The 20,432-nt window shown below is 43.7% G+C and overlaps 1 protein-coding gene across 16 annotated transcripts in view; it reads left to right on the forward strand.

Annotated features, from left to right (window-relative positions):
- ANKS1B (ankyrin repeat and sterile alpha motif domain containing 1B) overlaps positions 1–11,197 on the forward strand; it is a 754,695-nt gene extending 743,498 nt beyond the window's left edge. For 10 of the 16 annotated variants that reach the window (XM_077807668.1, XM_077807665.1, XM_077807669.1 and 7 more), the window contains 2 exons: positions 2,800–2,967; positions 11,087–11,197. In XM_077807668.1, coding sequence (XP_077663794.1) covers positions 2,800–2,967; positions 11,087–11,197 — 279 coding nt within the window. The remainder of the gene's footprint in view (positions 1–2,799; positions 2,968–11,086) is intronic. The other 6 variants (XM_077807666.1, XM_077807671.1, XM_077807673.1 and 3 more) reach the window with 1 other exon arrangement.
- The last annotated feature ends 9,235 nt before the right edge of the window (positions 11,198–20,432 follow it).

Here is a 20,432-nt window from a genome sequence, read left to right on the forward strand (position 1 = left end):
AATCTGTGAATTTTTTGCGGCAAACTACATCTGCAGCACTGACCAATTCTGACCAGGTTTCTCTAAGTCAAGTGGTTGGCCCTACTCTTGTCAGTTCAGGTAGGTGATTTCAGTGTCAAAGGTATGAAACCTTGAGCAGCTTGTGGTGGTAGATGTGATCATAGCAACTGTGATGAACTGAGAAAAAGTCTGTGTTATTTCTTATGAATGCCATGGATGAGTTGGTTTCTCTGTTCAGTTTCTGTCTTGCTGCCTACTTGAATGCAAAGGGTTAAGACAGACTGGAGCTTGAGGTTGGCCTAGGGGCAGGAACCACAACAAGTACTAAGATTTAAGACAGCTTCAGGTACACACTCTCAAAGCAGCTAAGAGAACAATGACTAGGCCCTCTTCTAGAGGGAGAAGTTACCTAGCTGGCTCCATCCAGTTTAGAATGTCTTTACTCTGCCCAAGGCTAAGCCTGGGAAAAAAGGAAACCTGAAACCCCAAGGATCCTAGAAAAGGGAAGGTGATGGTGAGTGAGCTGGGAGAACTGGCCCTAGGTGTGTCAATGAAAAAGCTGACACACTGGAAGAACTCATTCACAGCAGGAGAAGTATGCGGCATGAAGTGTAGGTTAGATCTCCCATCTCAGAGATAGGAAATAAGACAGACCTTCTTGAGCTATAGATATAGCAGTTAAGATTAGGTAAGGAAATATGCATATAAGTCTCTTTGTTCTTTTAAATCCACTTTGCGGGGCACTTTGTACATTTTGGCAAAATAAATCCTGCTTCGTTTTAAATAAGCTATTTCCGTATCACTGCAAACATATGCTGTTACAGCATGATTGACAACTAGGGGGGGTGTAACCCAGCGACCAAGTCAGAAAGTGTTTGGCTCATGAGATCCCATCCCAAACAGAAGTGAAGGCATGGACCTGTCACTTGAAAAAAGTGCACTCAGTGGACTGGAAAAGGGTCTTAGCAGGGACAGCCTACCCAGGGACCTTGACAGCAGCTGATCACATTTGGATGGACAAATTAAAAAGTAAATTTTTCTATCTAGTCTATCACTGGACAGTGACCAAAGCTGGTTTTATAATGAGCCAAATGCAAATCTGGGACCCAGTTACAATGAACCTAATCATTTGCATGGATGCAACTGTCACATAAGGCAGTGAGAATTGCACCTGTGCAACTGATGGAGTAATTGGCCCCTTTCGTTAGCTGAAATGATTGGAGGTGCACCTGCTTTCAGAAGGTCTGAATTTGGTACACTGTTCCTAATGTGGGTGTTAAAAGAGCATGAGAGAAAATACCTTCACGACGACAGTGGGGGTTTAGCTTATGGCTTGAAGTAAGGAGATAGGATAAAATTATACTGTCTAACTAGTGAAGGGCAGATTTTATACTTATGCAAATCTTGTATGGCTTCATTGTTTTTTTACAAACTAGAAACATACACACGGTTAGCTGAAAGATTCACTAACCTATTCAGTGAGCTTGTGCAAATGTATGGCTTTGCATCAAAGTCATGTGTGATTGATTTAGCATGGTTTCAACCTGAAACTGAATGAAGCATGGTGGTTTCCACTAAATTTCACTTTGAGATTTGGGTTTTGTGCATATCTGAAGCTCAAAGGTTCCACAGGGAAGCTGAACCGACATTACTCAAAACCAAAGGAAATGGTCACACTAATCCCTTAAATCCAAATGTCCAAGTTTCACAACTTTTTGAGCAAGCAGCTACTTTAACAAATATTCTATCCTACATTTTGCATATACTCAATGAATGAGCACTCGTATTATTCTAGTTATGCAGTCACCCAGTGGTCTTATTCTAGTAGAATCTGACTTCTTTGGTAACAAACACACAACGATGTACAGTAACCTCCCAAGATTCTCTGATGTTCTAGTTCTAAATGAGAATTTGAACACCCAAGAGCCCTTTGGCCAGTTCCTGCAAAAGACAAAGCCTGAGAATGTGGCTCACGGCATTTTCAACTTGCAGCCCAGTAAAGTGAAGGGTGCACTTGTAACCATTTTCCTTTAGATTTTCTGGAAATGCTCACTGAAGTTGAGTTCCCTCCTGCTCCTTTGCTATTCTCTGATAGTGCAGCACAGAGTGTTCAGAAACACAAGAAAAGGGAAGTAATGACTCAAACTGCAGATTTTGAAAGAGGGCATGTCGGGAGATCAGGCTTGAAGCAGAGCTGGGTAAAATGTTAAAGAAATAATGGAACAAGATGGGTGGCATCTTGAAGGCGAGTCAATCAAGGTTACCTGGGGGATGATGCACACAGACTTGGTTGAGGAAGCGTGTGATTTGGCTCACCCTCCCCTTCCACTGGCTCAGTTCTGTGATCTGTCACTAAAATAAAACTTACAGGAATTTCCCTTGAATCATCATGCTGGAACACAGAATGAAGCCACAGAGAAGAAATACAAGAACATCAATTTATGTATTGGTAATGTGGTGTCAGTAGGCCACACTGACCTAATCTGGTCACCTGTTTTAATGTTTAGCAATTGAGAGATTGTGTACAATAATTGCATAATGCCTTTTATGAAGGCAAATCACACTTTGATTGCCCTTTGATAGATATACATTGAATCACAGATGTTGAAGATACACTGAAGATGGCCTGCTAGATCTTTTCTATTTGTATTATTAATATATTTATATGGTAGCATTGACTTGTACATTACAGGCATGTAAAAGTCTACCCCACAGCACTAGGCAGGATTGTCCGTAATTAATATTCATAAATGCTAATTTATCCTAACTCTAATTTTGAATGTTTTGTTGTTGTTCCAGAATTTAGCCTATGAAATAATTCTAACACTTGGACAGGCATTCGAGGTAGCCTACCAGCTCGCACTACAAGCACGAAAAGGAGGCCATTCTTCAACCCTCCCAGAAAGCTTTGAAAATAAACCCACCAAACCAATTCCAAAACCACGTGTTAGTATTCGAAAGTCTGTGGTAAGTAACAAATAGGAAAATCAAAACCCAGCTATACAAAAAAATACATTGGCATGAATCTGATAGTAGTTTACATATTTGTTTGGTCAGAAAAGCAACCCCAAGACAAGCTAGGCCGCATCCATCACTCCAAAGACAGTCTGCAAGGAGTTGTAGAATCTCAGCATGCCAACAATTTGTAACACTTTATCTCAGACCCTTCCACTCTAAGGAGTTGTGTATGTATGTATGTAGTACTAGTCAGGCATCTCTTCTGCTGTGATTCCACTGCGTGACATGTTTCAGTGTTTATTTCCATGTGTAATGTAGCTGTTTTAAATGCCATGGACTACAGTCAGCGCTGATTTACAACCTGTGCGATCACATTGACTTCACTGAGATTGCGACAAGGTGTAAATCAACACAAAATGTAGCTTGATGTATTTTATCCCTTTTTTTTAAACTTTGCCACTAATATGAGACCATAACATTGATATGTTCATCTTTAGAAACTAAACAAAAACCAGTCCTCTGAGGACAATCAAGTATTAGCACAATAATCCTGATGTGTCTTCTAACTGAGTGCCTTTGACTTCCCCCAATACAGTATCACTGCAGATGCAAATCAATGATTGGCAAGTTTTGAAAGCACAGAATTTTGGTTCAGATAAGGCCTCTGACAACTGAATCCTAATTTGACTTGACTGAACTTTCAATTATCTTCCTTTTCCTTTCTTCATATTCTATCCTTTCTTCCTATTCTATTTTTTTACATTTCTCCTCCCATCAGAACCAGCTCATTCTCCTTTCTTCCTATCTTTTGACCCTCAACAGTCTCCCTGCTTTCAAAGCTCCTCTTCTCTGGAATCCACCCCGCCTTTCTAATATTTTCTCCATAAGCCCAAACAGGTTCCCTGACCTGATCTCCCTCTTCACAATTCCTAACAAAATCACGATCTATAGTGACATTCCACTTAAGAAGGAAAGGTCTTTAGTCTCATCTTTGGGTATTGGTTGAACTAGTCAAATATTATTTGGAGCATGTAGAACTTAAAGATGTCCCAGAATTCATTGGCCCCCACCACACACACAACTTCTTTCCTGGAAACTTGGAAAAGAGCTAGAAATTGTGAGACTTAAAGACAGTCTGCAGTCCAAGAGATTGCTAAAATCTAGTCTGAGTATAGTCAGGAATTGTCCAACTAAAGAGTTCAATCAAAAAATGCTGACTTGCTTAAATATTTCACAAAAACACTTTGGATTCAATTAATTTTTGTCAAATTATGGATACAGTTCTACTGGGAACAGTGGGCTTCAAAAGTCCATGGTTCCTGGGCAACCATGCGGTCTGGTCTGGGTCCAGGGACCCCAGGGCTTCCAGGCTCCCTGTAGTGGAGCAGGAAATCCTGGAAGTCCCAGCTTTAACTGGGATTCAGCTCCTAGCTTCAGCAGCGGGGAGCCTGAAAGCCCTAAAATCCTTGCTTGAGCTAGGGCTCTGAGGTTCGAGGCTCCCTGCTGCTGCAGTCAGGAGCATGGCATCCCTGGGAGCCATAGCACAAGATGTGGCTCTCAAGGTCTAGGCTCCCACAACTGCAGCAGGCAACCTGAAAGTTCTGAGAGCCCCAGCTTATTTGGGAGTCGGGGGTTTTCAGGCTCCTTGAGGCTGAGCTGGACTCCCAGCCAGCTGGACTCCCACCACCACCAGTTAGCGCCACCAGCTGCAGGAATGGGAGTTGGGCAGGTCAGGGAGCCAGCTGGCCTGGGAGCTTGGAAGCCTTGGGGTTCCTACCCCAGGAGCACTCTGCATGGCATGGCTGCCCCAGATCCATGGCTATCAGAATCCCCAGCTGCTGCTGACATGATTCATGTCAGTTCTACTGGTGGCCACCACTCAATAGCAGCAGTGAAACTGACCCATCGAAATCAGGCTGAAACTAATGTCAGAATTTCTTGTGAACTGGAAAGTCTGAAATTTGGTCAGCTCTAATACTGAAGTCTCAAAAGATCTAATAAGCATCTGTCAGGACTGAAAAGAAAGCAACCACATTTCTAACCTAAAATAAAAATTGTTTAGATATAGTTTGGTTTTTGGTGAAGTTATTTCATCTAAACTGATACTCCTTCCCAAATGAAGGCCAGATGGAACGATCAGCATGGCTAGAATATATATGTTATTAATTTAACTCAATTTAAAACTCCCTTCTGAAGTGTGTAAATGGCACAGAGGTGTTGTTCTCTTGGACTGCTTGTCCCTATGCATATTCCACGGTGAGTATGCACGCACTCCATGTGCATGAAGCCAGAGAAATGTGAAAGTCAAGTCCGTTGGTCCGCACATACGTCCCTGGCTATCCTTGTGCCTCCAACTGAGGAGATAAAAGATGGGCTGGGGCAACTACCTCCCCAGTTCCTTCTCACCGCCACGTAGTCCGGTTTGGAACCTCCAGAGTCCAAAGCTTTGGATTTCTCCTTTTTCTGGGAATATGAGTACATATCTGTAAATAGTGTTCATAGTTCTAGAGTTTTAAAGTTTGTATCTGATCATTTTAGTGTTTCAGAGTTACTTAGTTAGCCTCCCTGATCTGGGGGTACCGCATTATGTCCAGGACTCTCAGCTTCAAAATTTGGGCTTCCTGCCCGCGATTTTTCTTAATCAGCATTGACCACCCAACCTGTTTGTAGTGCCTCAGGGACACCCACATCATGGCAAGGTGTAATACCTGCCCTTCATTCCCCTGCCAGACCCAGGAAGTGTGGTAACTTCACCTTAGGAAGCATCTAATAGAAAAGGCCATGAAGCCTCAGTCAGACCCAGGCCAGGGAACTTTCCCCCCCGCCACCCCCTGCCCCAATATCAGATTGACTCAGCAAGGAGTGCACCTCCTGCCACAAGGTCCAAGTCCAAAGCAAAGGGGTCTACCCCCATAGATCCTTCAGTGACGTCTTGTCAGGTGAGCTGGGAGAATTCCCATAAGCAGGAGGCTAAGTCTTCCTCCAAACCCACTTCAAAGAAGTCAGATTCATCGCTGCCTAAACTGAGCAAGCTCAGACCAAGAGAACTTAGTGTGTCTCAAACCATGACAAGAAAGCCCTCAAGTCAAGGGCGTCCACGAGCACTGGATTGTGATCGAGGACACTGGTGCCTCTGGTATCCCCCAAACAGAAACCGTAGGATCCACCAGCACCGATGAAGACCAATCACCAAGAGCATTACCCACAGTACCATCTTTGTCTTCAATAGCTGAGGCACCGACTGTGGTTTGGGTGGCCAGGACCTTTCTCACTCCAGGAAGAGCTGAAACCTACACTCCTCCTGAGCATATTTTCACTTTCCCCCAGACCCAGAGTCTCCCACTCCATTGGGTCCCGCCCTCTTGAGAGAGGTTATAAATCTACCAGGGGCAGAGGTGCCAACTTCCCCAGTTTCCAGGGGGTGCTTGACCCCTGATCCCCCCAGGCCCCACCCACACTGCACCCTTTCCCCCAAGTCCCCACCCTGCCCCAACTCTTCCTGCCCCACCCCTGCCCCATTCCCAGCCCTGGCCCCAGACCCACTCCCAGCTACAGCCTCAGCCTCAACCCCCTTTACCCTGTCTGCATCTCCCGCTCTGAGTCACACCCCTGCTCCTGGCCCCAGTTGGGTGGGGGCATGGACAGCAGTAAGGGGGGGCATGACCCTGAAAAGTTTGGGGACCACTGCACTAGAACAGTCTCAAGCAAGAAGTGGAATATTTCTTACAGTGAGGAATGATAGAGTGGATTGCTCTGCAGTACTAAGGGGGTGGTTTTTACTTGCCATACTGCCTAATACCCAAAAAGAAGGACGGTTGGAGATCCAGTCTGGACCTCTGCCATCTCAACCTCTTTATTCACAAACTCAAGTTCCTTATAGAGATGTTGGCATCTATAATTCCATCCCTGGAAAAGGACATGTGGTTTACAGCTCTTGACATGGACGCCTACTTTCGTGTGGACATCCACCCTGCTCACAGACATTTTCTCAGATAGATTCATGGTGGGCTCTGATCACTTTCAATACAGAGTACTCCTTTTCAGCACTGCTACCTCCCCAGGGTAGTTACCAAGGTGTTTTCTGTGGTAGAAGACTATATGAGACATTGTACCTGCACCATCATCTGCATTTTGACAGTTGGCTCCAGGTCATGCCAAGAGGCCCGTACATTGACTTCGACAATGCTGCAACTCCTCTCTTCTTTGGGGCATCAGCGTAAATGCTGGAAAAAAATCCATCATCACCCCTACATTGAATTTATACTGCATTGAGGCTTCCTTAAATTCATCCATGGCCAGGGCTTACCTGTTTAGGACAGGTTTCAGCTATGAACACTATTATGGACCAGGTCATAAGCAACCCACGAGTGCCTGTCAGGACCTGTCTCTGTTTCCTAGGCCATATAGCCTCATGCACTTATGTCATGCTATTTGCAAGACTCTACCCTCATTGCCTACAAGCATGGCTCCAAGCTATGTACTTGCCAAACCGACAATCCATGAACACCATAGTGACTGATCCCACCAAACTGAAACTGTCGCTGTTATGGTGGAAGAATCCCCACCAGGTATGTGTTGGTATTCCCTTCCTCGCCTCTGCACCGGACAGGATGATCATTACCTTTTGGGTTGGGGATTGCACATGGACAAACATAAAGCACAAGGCACCTGGACATCTCGAGAATCCAGGATGCACATCAATGTTCTAAAGCCATGAACAGTTTTAAGGACTTGCAAAGCCTTTCTCCTGGTCATTCAAAGTCACTGTGTCTTCATAATGTTGGACAACATCACAACTGTCTTTTACATCCAACAGGGAGGAGCGAGATCCATCTCCCATGTGCAGAAGCTGTCAGTCTGTGGAACTGGTGCATCAGCAATCAGATTACCCTGTCAGCAGTCTACCTACCAGGAAACCAGGAATGTGCTAGTGGACTCTCTCAGCAGACACTTTTCTGTCGATCACAAGTAGGACTTACATGACTCTGTGATGAACAATATTCTCATTCTCTGGGAGACCCCCCCACCAGGGACTTGTTGACCTACCGAACAAACATGGAATGCAACATTTACTGTTCCAGACGAGCCATAGGTTGCTACTCACAGGATGATGTTCTGCTGCTTCCATGGTCAAACCATCTGAATTATGCCTTCCCTATGCCACTACTACTCCTGTCTCGAGTTTTGCACAAGATTCAGCAGGACAGGGCACAAGTCCCCATCTGGCCCAGAGAGTTTTTGTTCCTGAACCTCCTACACATGTTGTCTCGGGCACTGATCATTATTCCAACATTCTTGATCTCCTGATCCAGAGGAACAGCAAGATCAAGTATCCCAACACACATCTGCTTCATCTCAGAGCCTGGTTTTTGGATGGGCATCATCCTTAGAGCGATCATGTTCTGAACCTGTACAGAACATCCTTTTTAACAATAGGAAGGATTCCACTAGGAAATGTTGCCTAGCCAAGTGGAAGCGTTCTTCTGTCTGAGCACATAAACGACACACACCCCTAGAAGCTACAGGTATTACTCTCATTCTGGACTGTATCCTTTCCATAAAGACAGCAGATTTATCCGTCAGCTCCTTACGGGTCCACTTGGTGGCAATCAGTGCATAAGAACAGAAGAATGGCCATACTGGGTTAGACCAAAGGTCCATCCAGCCCAGTATCCTGTCTACCGACAGTGATCAATGACAGGTGACCCAGAGGGAGTGAACCTAACAGGTAATGATTAGTGATCTCTCTCCTGCCATCCATCTCCACCCTCTGACAAACAGAAGTTAGGGACACCATTCCTTATCCATCCTGGCTAATAGCCATTAATGGACTTAGCCTCCATGAATTTATCCAGTTCTCTTTTAAACCCTGTTATAGAGTGGGGAGAGTAGGGGAACCAAGGCCCACCCTTCCCCCACCAGGTTCTGAACCAGGGCCCTTCAAAACCAAGTATCCTGACACCGGGTTCAGGTCCCAATACCCCCAGGCACATTCCCTGAGTCGCGTCCTAGTCTCGTCCCAGTCCCTCCGGTGTTGTTTCCAGGGTTGGATGTGGGATCCCTCTCAATTTCCCTCTGCTTCATCCCTGGCAGCTCCTCCACTGGCAACAGCAACTCATCCCCTTCTGTTCCTGTAGTTGACTGGCTTCCCATGGTGCAGCTAGGAGATTCAGCCCCAGCAACTTGGAGTCCCAGTGGCTTCCCAGCAGGAGGCTGCTGCACACAACCGCTCTCCTCCTCAGCCAGCCCCGACTGGGTTGAGCTGCTCCCTTTTGAATGCTCCATCCACTGGGAGCCTGCCCAGCAAGGGTGATGGGGGATGGCCTCTTGGACACAGATCAGTTCATTAACAGGGAACTATTGATCAGTCAGTCTGACTTCGATACCTAGGAAGCTACTCGAGCAGTGCACAAAACATCCAATTGGTGAATACCTGCAGGATGAAGAGGTAATCACCACCAGCCAGTATGGATTTACCAAGAACAAATCATGCCAAACCAGCTTGATTTCCTTCTTTGCCAGGGTACCTGATTTGGTGAATAGGGGGAATGCTGGGGACATAGTATACCTGGAATTCAGCAAGGGTGTTTGGTACAGGCTCACATGACACACTCTGAGAAGAAAGCTGGAGAAATGCAGGCTGGACAGAACTACTATTCAGTGAATACATATGTGGTGAAACAACCCCAAACAAAGAGTAGCTATTAATGGAATGAGGTCAGATTGCCCTCCACTTTCACAGGGCTCTTCGATCTTCTCACACCCACTGACGAGCAGATTCTGGAAAAGCCTAATCAGAACCTTTCCACCTTTTTAAAAAAGAAAAAAAAAGATACTTCTCAATGGGACTTGAACCTTGTTCTCTCAGTACTCACCAAGGCTCCTTTTGAATTATTAGCTTCTTGCTCCATGTCTCTCTCATGTCCATGAAGGGTGCATTCCTGGTAGCCATCACCTCAGCCAGATGAGCTTGGAGTGCTGAGGGCGGATCCTCCTTTCATTATATTCCATAAGGACAAAGTTTCATTATGTTTACACCCTAAATTCACCCCCAAAGTAGTCTCTGAGTTTCACCTGAACCAGACAATTCACTTACCTGTGTACTTCCCAAAATCACACACATACTTAGAAGAAAAGTTCAGGGGTCAGGATATAAAAAAAAAAAAATCTCAAAATGGATCTCATGCTGTATTTTGCTCTATCAGCTGTCTAATCTTCTCCCAACTCCTGGGGTAAGAACTCATTCCACAAGAGCACAAGCAATGTCTATGGCATCGCTTCAAGAGGTGCCTTTACTCAACATCTGTAAATCAGCTATGTGGAGCTCTGTCCACATGTTTGTGAGACTGCTTTGGTATAGGACTCCTCTGCTGATGCATCTTTTGGAATGGCAGTCCTTCATTCAGCTCTGCCACCTATAGCCTCACAACCTCCTCCTAGTTGAGTACTGCTTGTCAGTCGCCCACAGTGCAATACACTTAAGAACCAGCATGCGAAGAAGAGGTTACTTACCTTATAATAGCTGCAGGTTCTTCGAGATGTGTGGTATTTTTCTGTATTCCACTATCCACCCTCCTTCCCCTTTGTTTTGGATCGTCTGTTTTGTGGTAGAGAAGGAAATGGAGAGGTGGTCAGTTTGCCCCGCTCTTTATTTCCTTGGTTGGAGGTAGGAAGTGAGCCAGGGTGCATGCGTGGACGGATGGATGTTGCTGTCAAAATTCTCCAGCTCTGGGCACATGAAGCACATGTGCACCCACAGAGAACTACAGATAGGGACCACCCATCTCAAAGAACCTCCACTTACTATAAGGTAATTAACTTGCAGTTTTGTGATGTGTGACAGAATGCTTTGCTTTGTAAAAGATTATCTTAAGAAAGAAAAATGTTTGGCCACTGGTGCTGTCATCTGGCTCTATATTAAAAAAGGTTAGAGCACATCTCAGGATCAAGCCGTTAATAAAGCTTAGTTATAAGTAAGCTATGGTCCTGTACAGATTTCTCTGTGATGGTAAAACCATGGGATTTATTCTATGACCTCTTCAGCAGACGCAAAACTAGTATGTGAGATGTTTTGTACAAAAGTGCTGATCCAGTTAAGTGTGTGAATTTATTTGTATTTGTTTTAAAGCAGATAGATCCATCTGAACAAAAGACTCTTGCCAATCTACCATGGATTGTAGAACCTGGACAAGAAGCCAAAAGAGGAATTAATACCAAGTATGAAACTACAATTTTCTGATACAAAACAGTCCTCTGGTTCTTGTTGTGCCTTGCACTCCAAGTAGTCACAGCACAGCCTTTCCTTTACGGCAACATTTCAATCCAGTAGAGAGGAAGACTGCACTGTAAGAGTGGCCTTGTAACTAACTAAAAAAGGCTGGTAATTATTTCTTCCTGCAGCACTGACAGGAGAATGACACTATGTGAAGACTTTTAAATTACAGTCTGCAAGGAGAGTGAGGAAATATTTTTCAAGCAGTCCTCTTGTAACTCCGCCACAGTGCTTTCTTTGATTTCTTATTTTAGGATTCTACTTTTTAAAAAGTTCTCTAAACTAACATTAATGCTGCCTATGAGTATGGCATTTGGTTGGTTATTTAAATCCTGGCCGGTTTTAATTGAAATAGAATTATTAAATACAATATTTGTGAAACCCCTGAACTCCTAAGAATTAATTATTCTTTATTGTATTAAAATAATAATAAAATAACAAGAAATTAGTTACCCCAATTTCTGTATGTGCTGGTTTTATATGTAATCATTAGTGTCCTTTGATCCTCTTAAAAAAATAACCTATCACAGTGTGACAAAGGATGAGAATTTTATGATTAGTTAAAAAGAGGAATGAATAATGCACAGAAAATGTGTCTTGTATTAGATATTTTTATGGAAAAGAATGCTATGGGAGAACATAGAAATATTTATGGGAGATGAAGTCAGATTAACTATGAAAGATTTTGTTTATTTTAAAGTTGACTAAACAATTGCTACTGTACCTTTAGCAAAATATCAATGGTGGATGCACTAGTTGGTTCATCTGATGGGAGCAGAATCGAAGCAGACTAGTCATTGCAGTACACATACAACAATTTACACAGTTTATTGTTGCTTTAGTCATGAATTCTACTAGTATTTTTTAAAATCTTAACAGCGGTTCTAGAGAACATTATCAAAACTACAGATTTTGCTATCAAGGTTTCTGTCAAAGAAAGCTTGTTTGAGAGAAGAAGTTCTATTGCAGACATTTTTCTAAATAAAAAAAAGAAAGAGAAAAAAATTCCAAAGTAATAAAACTGTTTTCATGAAACAAAAATGGTTAAGCATTTGCTTGATGAAATGAAATTTACTTACATTTTCTTTCAAGTGTTTTAATTTTTTTAATGTCTGTGGAGTATTTGTATAATACCATAATGTATATTTATGTAGAACTGAATTATAACGGTGCAAATATCATTATAGGAGAAAAATGACATTTTAATGTATATCGTTCTATCCAGTCAAATTGTGAATCATTTTGAAGTTCATTATAGAGATATTGATAAATTGTGTGGTTGTCTTAATGTTTTTTTATTATTATTATTTCATATCTAACTGAGCTTTTCAATTACAATCATCAATTGGTGAATTCCAAAAATGGATAACTGGACTTGGTTTAAAATTGATAATTGTATATGGTTTAATTAAGCCTATAGCTCTGAGTAATGAAAACCTTTTAATACAGTATTCAATTTACTTGAACAAATAGTTCCTTGTATATATTTTGCTTATTCACTGTTGATATGTATGTAGTAAATTGACAGTAAAAATAACTGAAAAATATGGTACCAAAAGGAAAATTGTATAGGAACGAAGTAAATAAGAGCCTCACTGCAACAAATATATGTAAATATGCTTGGGCTTCCAGTTATAAATTTTGTAATTTTGTCATTTTATTTATATCCTATAAAAGCACACAAAATAAAATGAAGTTGTACAGTCACTACGGCTTTGTGCATCCTTCTGTTATTCTTGTAGCACATAAAGAGCCTGTTCTGAAGTCCAGTGAACTTAATGCAAGTACTCCTTTTGAAGTCAATGGGTTTTGCATCAGACAGAGCGTTCAAGGGGAAAATGTGCATGCATACACAGGGTCACACATTCTGTTGACTAAAGTTTACACAATTTTTGTGTTAGGGGCCCAGTTTTAGTTAAACGTTTTACCCTTTTAAATGTACTGGTTCTCAGGTACATTGCTGAGCCACCAACTGGCTATCCCACCCTGAGAGAGGCACAGAGGTGGGGGTTGTTGGAACATATTGACTGCAGATGTAGGAGGTACAGGGTGACCAGATTTTCAAGCTGAAAAACCAGGATGCGTGTCATACAGGATGGGGACAAGGCAGGAGGAGTGTTTTAGTGGGGGTTCTGTCTAGATGCAAGCAAAAGGATTTGGGAAGGGATGGAGCAGGATGCGGGCATGATTGGTTGGTGGCAGGGTGAACAGTTATCAGGGAGGCTCGGTGGGTGCCAGGTATGGCGGATGGGTGGGTGCCAGATATCCAGGCTGGCTTGATGAGAGGTTGGATTTCTGCCAGGCAGACTTGAGCGCTGGAGGGTGACTGGCTGGCTAGAAGGCAGAGTGGGTAAAAGGCTGCTGGGAGGGTAGGGTCTGAGGCTAGGAGAGAGGCAGGAAGGCAAGTTCAATTAATGAATGATGGTGACTCTCTCAATTCTATAGGAGGCAAAGGCAGGAGTTCGTAGCTCTAGGGCATGAGCCCATTCACAGGGACTTTTGGAGGAAACATTATATCTCCTGAAAACTTACTCCCAGGGTTTGGGGTGGGAAAAGTAGGAGAAGGGTGTTACTATGCCCCGCATTTTCTAGCAAGCCCTTTGAAGGCCCCCACTTGGCAGTGTTTACCTATGCTCAGGGGTTCCTTGTGCGTGTTTGGCAAGGCTTCACTAGAGCACAGAGAACCACCTGCTGGGACCTGGCACATTAGTTACCAGCTGGTCCTTATCTCCTGTAGCTTGTGTGAGAAGGCAATAGCCCTTCCTCTAAAAAGCCTGATGTTCTGGAAGATTGTGGGATAATGCCCCTTTCATAGGTTCCCCCTCCCCCACAAGAATGAAGATGGGGAGGGGTGAGCAGCCACAGCCAGAAAACAACAGTGTGTGGAAAGCCACCATGCTTTGAGAATCCCAAGGTAAGAGGAGAGTTTGGGAACACACTCAGGCCACTTTTGAGGGACTGAGAATCTCAGGATTTGGCGGCACTGCCAGGAGTAACTTGGATACAGCGCTGGGTGAGTTGACAAAAACCGGGGTGGGGGGGGAAGCAGTCATAATGAGGTAAGCAGGGGAGATGCTGGGTTTGAGGTAGCCACTTGGATGTGGCAGACTGGAGCAAGCAGATGGAAGCTGCTAGAATGACAGAGCTTGAGGAGGGAGCAAGCTGCTAGGGGTTAGTTTTGAGACAGTAGGGAGCTGCTGTGGTGCAGAAACAGAGTGATCTTTGGGAGGCAGGAGTGGAGGCAGGGTGTTAGGCTTGCGAGGAGGCAGGGTGCCAGTTTGGAGCTGGGTGAGGGAAGGTTATAGGCATGATCACTGGGGCCCAGATCCACTAGGTGGTACTAGGTGCCGGTGTGATTAGAACCGTGTTGGTGTGTAAACTTGGCAACTACATTTTCAAGGTCAAAGTTCCCTGGGTGCCAAAGTTTCTACCTTTGGGCAAGTGCAGTGGTACCTCCCTCTAGGCATCAGAGCACCTACCTCCTGCCTAAGCCCCGGTGTGTTGTGTGAACCAGGCATTCCTCATTCCACCTGGGGGCCCAAACCACAAGGCATGCTCAGAGCTTGCCTACAAGATTGGGTCCCATTCAAAACATGAGAAAGAGGTGGTGGGCCTGCGCACCATATAACTTAGCTCACTGGTAGCACCCTCAGCTGGGGTGTGGAAGACAGGTTCAATTCTCCCTATCTACCTGATGCAGAGAAAAGATTTGAACAGAGGTCTTCCAAGCCTCTCAGGTGAGTGCTCTAACCCCTGAACTATAGGATAGTCTGATGGGAGAAGGGGGCATCCTCTGTCTCTCCTGTTGAAGGTGTTCCATTTTGGATAAATAACCAAAGAGTCATTGGACTAGAAAGAGCGAGCATGTGTGTCTATTTGCCTGGTGCGGAGGGCACCCAGCTAGTAGGTGAAAAACCCAGGATCCAGTTCCCCTGCTCCAACAACTCTAATTATTTATACACAGTGGAACAGCTTCAGCAAGAGAGTTTGAAACAAGCCCACCGCTGAATAGCCCACAGCTCAATGGACAGAGCACACTCTTGAGAGATGGGCAACCCCTGTTCAAATCCTCTCTCTCCCTTTAGTAGAGGAGGGAAATGATTGGGAAATGCTCCAGGAGATTATAAAAATAGAAATTTCAAAATAATGGGGGATTTCAACTCTCGTGATATTGACTGGGTACATGTCACCTCAGGACAGGATGCAGAACTAAAGTTTCAGGACACCATAAATGACTGCTGCTTGGACCAGCTAGTCCTGGAGCCCACAAGAGAAGAGAATTCTTAGTTTAGGCCTAAGTGGAGCACACCATGTGTTCTAAGAGGTGAATAGAGCTGACCTGCTTGGTAATAATGACCACAATGTAATTAAATGTAATGCCCTGGGGGACACCAAAGAAGTCTACCCAAGTAGCATTTAACCTCAGGAAGGGGAATTACACAAAAATTAGGAAGCGAGTTAAACAGAAATTAGAAGTTAGAAAAGTGAAGTGCCTGCAAGCTGCATGGACACATTTTTAAACAAGAGGCGCACATTAAATATATACCCCACATTAAAAAACATAGTAAAAGGACCAAAAAAAATACCACTGTAGCTAAACAGAATAAAAGAAGCAGTTGGAGGCAAAAAGACATCCTTTGAACATTGGAAGCCAAATCCTACTGAGAAATATAGAATGGACCACAATCTCTGTCATGGGATAGGTGGGAAGATCCGCTCATACAGCAGTCACTGGTTAAAAGAGCGAAAACAAAAGGTAGGAATAAATGGTCAGAATATAATAGAGGTCTATAAAATCATGACTGGTGTGGCGTGGAGAAAGTTATTTACTCCTTCACATAACACATGAACCAAGGGTCACCCAATGAAATTATAGGCAGAAGGTTTAAAACAAACAAAAAAGGAAGACCTTATTCACACAGTGCAGTCACCCTGTGGCCCTCATTGCCAAGGCCAAAACTATAATGGGGTTAAAAGGAAATTAGGTAAATTATTGGAGAATAGGTCCATCAATGGTTATTAGCCAAGACGGTCAGGGATGCAACCCCATGCTCTAGGTGTCCCTAGGCCTGGAGTGCCAGAAGCTGGGGCTGGACGGCTGAGGATAGATCACTTGATGATTGCCTGTTCTGGTCATTCCCTCTGGGGCACTGGCCACTGTCAGAAGACAGGTTACCGGGCTAGATTAACCATTGGTCTGACTGAGTATGGCCGCTCTTATGGCTTTATGAGAAATGAACCTGTGTCTCCTACATCCCATCAACCTCTGGACTGAAAGGCATAAAGTCACCCCTGCCTTCTGCAGCCATTTTGTGTGGCGCGAGGCAGGCATATTTAAGTCCTTCTCACAAGAAACAATGTAGCCCCTCCCCCCCCCCCAAGTTGCCTGTTTCCAGTAGAGGGGTTCCTGGCTAGGGATAGCAAGCAGAGCGAGGTACCTCCCTACAGCTTGGACTAAGGTGCCTAACTGTGCAAAGGGAGGGAATAAGGACACATCCCTCTCATTGGCATCTCAGGTGGTGAGCTGGCTACCATGCTGGCTTTTGTGGATTGCATTCTTCATCACCGCTCTCCCCTCATTTTTTGTATAGGGAGCCTCGGGACGCTGTCAGGCTTTGTGGATTCCATTGCTGGTCAATGACTTTTTTTAAGCACCTGAAAGTTAGCCATTGCAATGCTGAGTGTTGCAACCCCTCAGTCAGGCTTTGTAGAGTCTAGCCTGGGGCTTTGGGACCAGGTCACTGACCTAGCCTAGAGGCTAGAAGAGCCAGTGTTACACTGAAGGTAGGGAGTGACCCAGTGTGCCTGCAAACCCAACAACTAGGGGACACAGGCTGCGGCTCCCGCTGAGCCACAGTGTTACACAGCAGCACCCCTCTACATTAGCTCCCACAGCTCAGCAGCAGTGGCCATGCCCATCAGTCTGTGACTGTAGGGAAGGGAAGGTCATGCTGGATTTTTGTCATTATTTGCAGAAAGTAGCCAGAGCCTGGACAGAAAGTGGAAAGCAGGAGAGGGCAGCTTAAAGAGGTAAGTGAAGGTGAACCTGTGACAATAGGATGGGTCTGGGTCAAATTGTGAACTCCCTTTTGTACTAGATGACACCCATACAACACACCAGGCTTTAATTTGTAAAATATAAAAAACCAAAAAATGGCTGAGATTTAAACATCGGATGGTAACAGATCACCAACCCCAGGGATGATTCAACCCGATGATATTCTAAACAAAGGAGCTCTCAGCCATGCCTGTAGCTGTTTCTGTCGTGTCACATTGACTCATGGTGGCGGCATAGTGACACTGATTATATGGCTTGTAACTTCCCTTTTGGATTATGTGCTGAACTCATGTAGGGGTGAGACCTTACACTGATGAGGCAATTTCACAGGTGTAACTGAGGGACTCTTTTTCATGTACAGTTAACACACAATAGCCTTTAACACCACCGGCACATCTACTTGTAAAATAATATGGAGACACCAGGGTAACTGGCCAGCATGGCTAGTTTGCATTACAGCTGTGCAGCCAAAGCATGGAGGTGAATCTGACCCTAAAAGTTAAGATTGAAGCGATGATGTATCAACAGTCGAAATATTACACAATAAGAGTCTCCTGGGGTTTCTTGTCCAGTATTTATGTATTTTTGACATTTTAAAATCTTTTTAAAAAAAGACAAAAAAATTCCGAGACAAAAAAACGTTAAGAATAGAGAAAGGGCACATCGGTAACGAAGTAAAATACATTACAGAGATATTGTAATCATCCCCAAACAACATTATAAACCCTGGAAATTCAGAGTTAAGGTTAATATCAAAAGAAATCCAAAAAATGCTAGAACATAGAAATGCATAGTAAGGGCACATAAACAATCTTAACTCTGTCCTGTAGTGACACCATGAGGAGAAGAAATTGTTTTTAAAAACCAGCTTAATCCAGTTAAATTTCTGAAACTATGAACACTACAGTGCCTTATGCAATAACCATGTGTGTATGACTTACCACACTACATTGCAGATTTAAGGTTGTTTGGGTGTCCTGTGTTTTACCATACCTTAGCATGTTTGAATCTATGTTCAAACTTAAACCTAGGAAATTCATTGTTATGAGACAACCCTAGAATGTATTACCCCAAATTATTGTTATGTACTCTCACCCTTATTTGTATTTTAATATCATTTTTATTGGGAGTATTAATCTGGCTGTGGTTGGAGGTATGGTTTTGTGTTTGAGGGGACCTGTCAGGAATCAGATGTGTGAATGGTTCTGTATCAGAATTGTAGAGAGTTTGTACTGGAATGCTGGATTGTGTTTGGGGACTATGGCGTCTGAGCAGAGATTGGGGTGAATGGCAATGCTGTTGTAACTGCTGATTATTTTTTTTTCCACCCAGTGATTATACTGATAGGAAATGCATTTGGGCAGCCTTAACTCTAAATTAAGAACAATTTCCTCTGGGTGACACAGAGGCTACTGTAACGTCAGACTTTGCTTAATGTGTTGATATTTTCCTGGTCCTTATCTCTAGTGGCACTTGATTTTGATCACATTTGAATGACCTTTCATACCGTTTGTTACCCCAGAGTGCCTCAGCTGCTGAAATGCCACCCACGTGTGTGGGAGAGGGGGGTGGAAACAGTTTCTTGTCTCGGTGTCATTTTTTTAAAGCTCTGAAAAGAAAACTTCCCCTCAATTTTTTCAACCTTCCTTTTTCCAGGGGTCTGCAGACCAGAGGTTGAAAACCACTGAGAGCACACAAGAATAAAAGCTTTGTTCCTACTTCAAAACAAGCAATGATTTTGTTTTTACTGCTGCTGTCCCTTACTGGAAATTCACCAGTCTGGAGCGCACCACTGTCATGATTACAGGACTAGCTTCACCTCTGTCCTCTGTGGTTTCTGAATGCATCCTCTCAGGCTTTAGGTATTTACCTATCCTGGGATGGAATTTCACAATTCTCCCACTCCTAAACTGGGCCAGAGGCTGTTGTAACCTGTGTATCAACCACCTTTACCCAGTAGGTCTGACTGAGTTCAGGCACTTGCTGTTCTTCCCTTCAGAAGCTGTGGCCAGTGCCACACACTGATCAGTAACCTTCTTAAAACAAAAGTAGTGTGTTTTTAGAATCCTTCTTCTCTAAATTCTTTGTTCCTACTGAAAAATAAAGTCTACACCCATTTCTATCATATCAAGTCTGAAGTGCAATAGCAACTCTGCAGTAGCATCTCCTCACAGCATTGATTCCTCCACCAGGATAGTGAGTGACCCATTCGGAAATATGAACCACCCTTTGCAGGGATGTTGGGGCCAGTGGCAAAGGATTTAACAGGAGGCACATATGTGGCACAGGCAGCTTTGCCAAGTCTGTGGAACTCCACAACTCCTAGGACATCCATAGGTTTAAAAAACCGAAGCCCCTGTACACTCCAGGGGTACAAAGGAGGAAATCCTACCCTGACAAGAGTTTGCAAGTTTTGTTCCCTTCAATAGGTATTGCTGTGGAAAGAGATGATATGATCATAAGTTTGCAAATTTTTGACTTATGTTTAAAACATTTCCCAAGCCAAATTAAAATTTCCTGGCCAGACTATGTAATAAGTTAGCAAAGAGTTAAAGGCCTTTTTAGTGGCTTCCATAAGCCAATCAGTTTGCATCTGTCTCCAGCAGCCATCCCCTGAGAGCATCTTTCTTTGAGTACTGTGATAGTCAATGACATTAGAAGCTCTAGCAGAGATTTCTATCTTGCCGCCCACCACAACATGTAACTTTGAAAGGAAGAACATTGTACCCTGAAGATTTGCCTCAATAAACTTATTGCTTCCAGTAACCAGCTATTGAGTCACAGCAGCAGTTTGACAGCTGACCCCTCCAAAACCAGCTAAATGAGCTTTATCCAGTCACTCTTTTCACTAGTTTTAGAGCAGAGGAAAGAACATAGTTGTTTTGCTTCTGTTTGAGAAATTAATATAGTGAAGCACCTACCAGGTATTTTAATGTTTTAAAATAGTTTATGAAAATTTAGGTACCTCAAAGTAGCAAAGAAATTATATTGTGCCTATTTTTAAAAAATGGATTGAAGCTTTCCTAATATGTCAGCCAGAAGCTTACCTCACTTCTCTCAATCAGCATCAGTTCAGATCCTAATATGTATAGTATTCACACCTAGGGTGACCAGATGTCCCGATAAAATTGGGACTGTCCTGAT

Source organism: Eretmochelys imbricata, chromosome 1, assembly GCF_965152235.1.
Source record: "Eretmochelys imbricata isolate rEreImb1 chromosome 1, rEreImb1.hap1, whole genome shotgun sequence".
In the NCBI taxonomy this organism is placed as follows: Eukaryota; Metazoa; Chordata; order Testudines; family Cheloniidae; genus Eretmochelys; species Eretmochelys imbricata.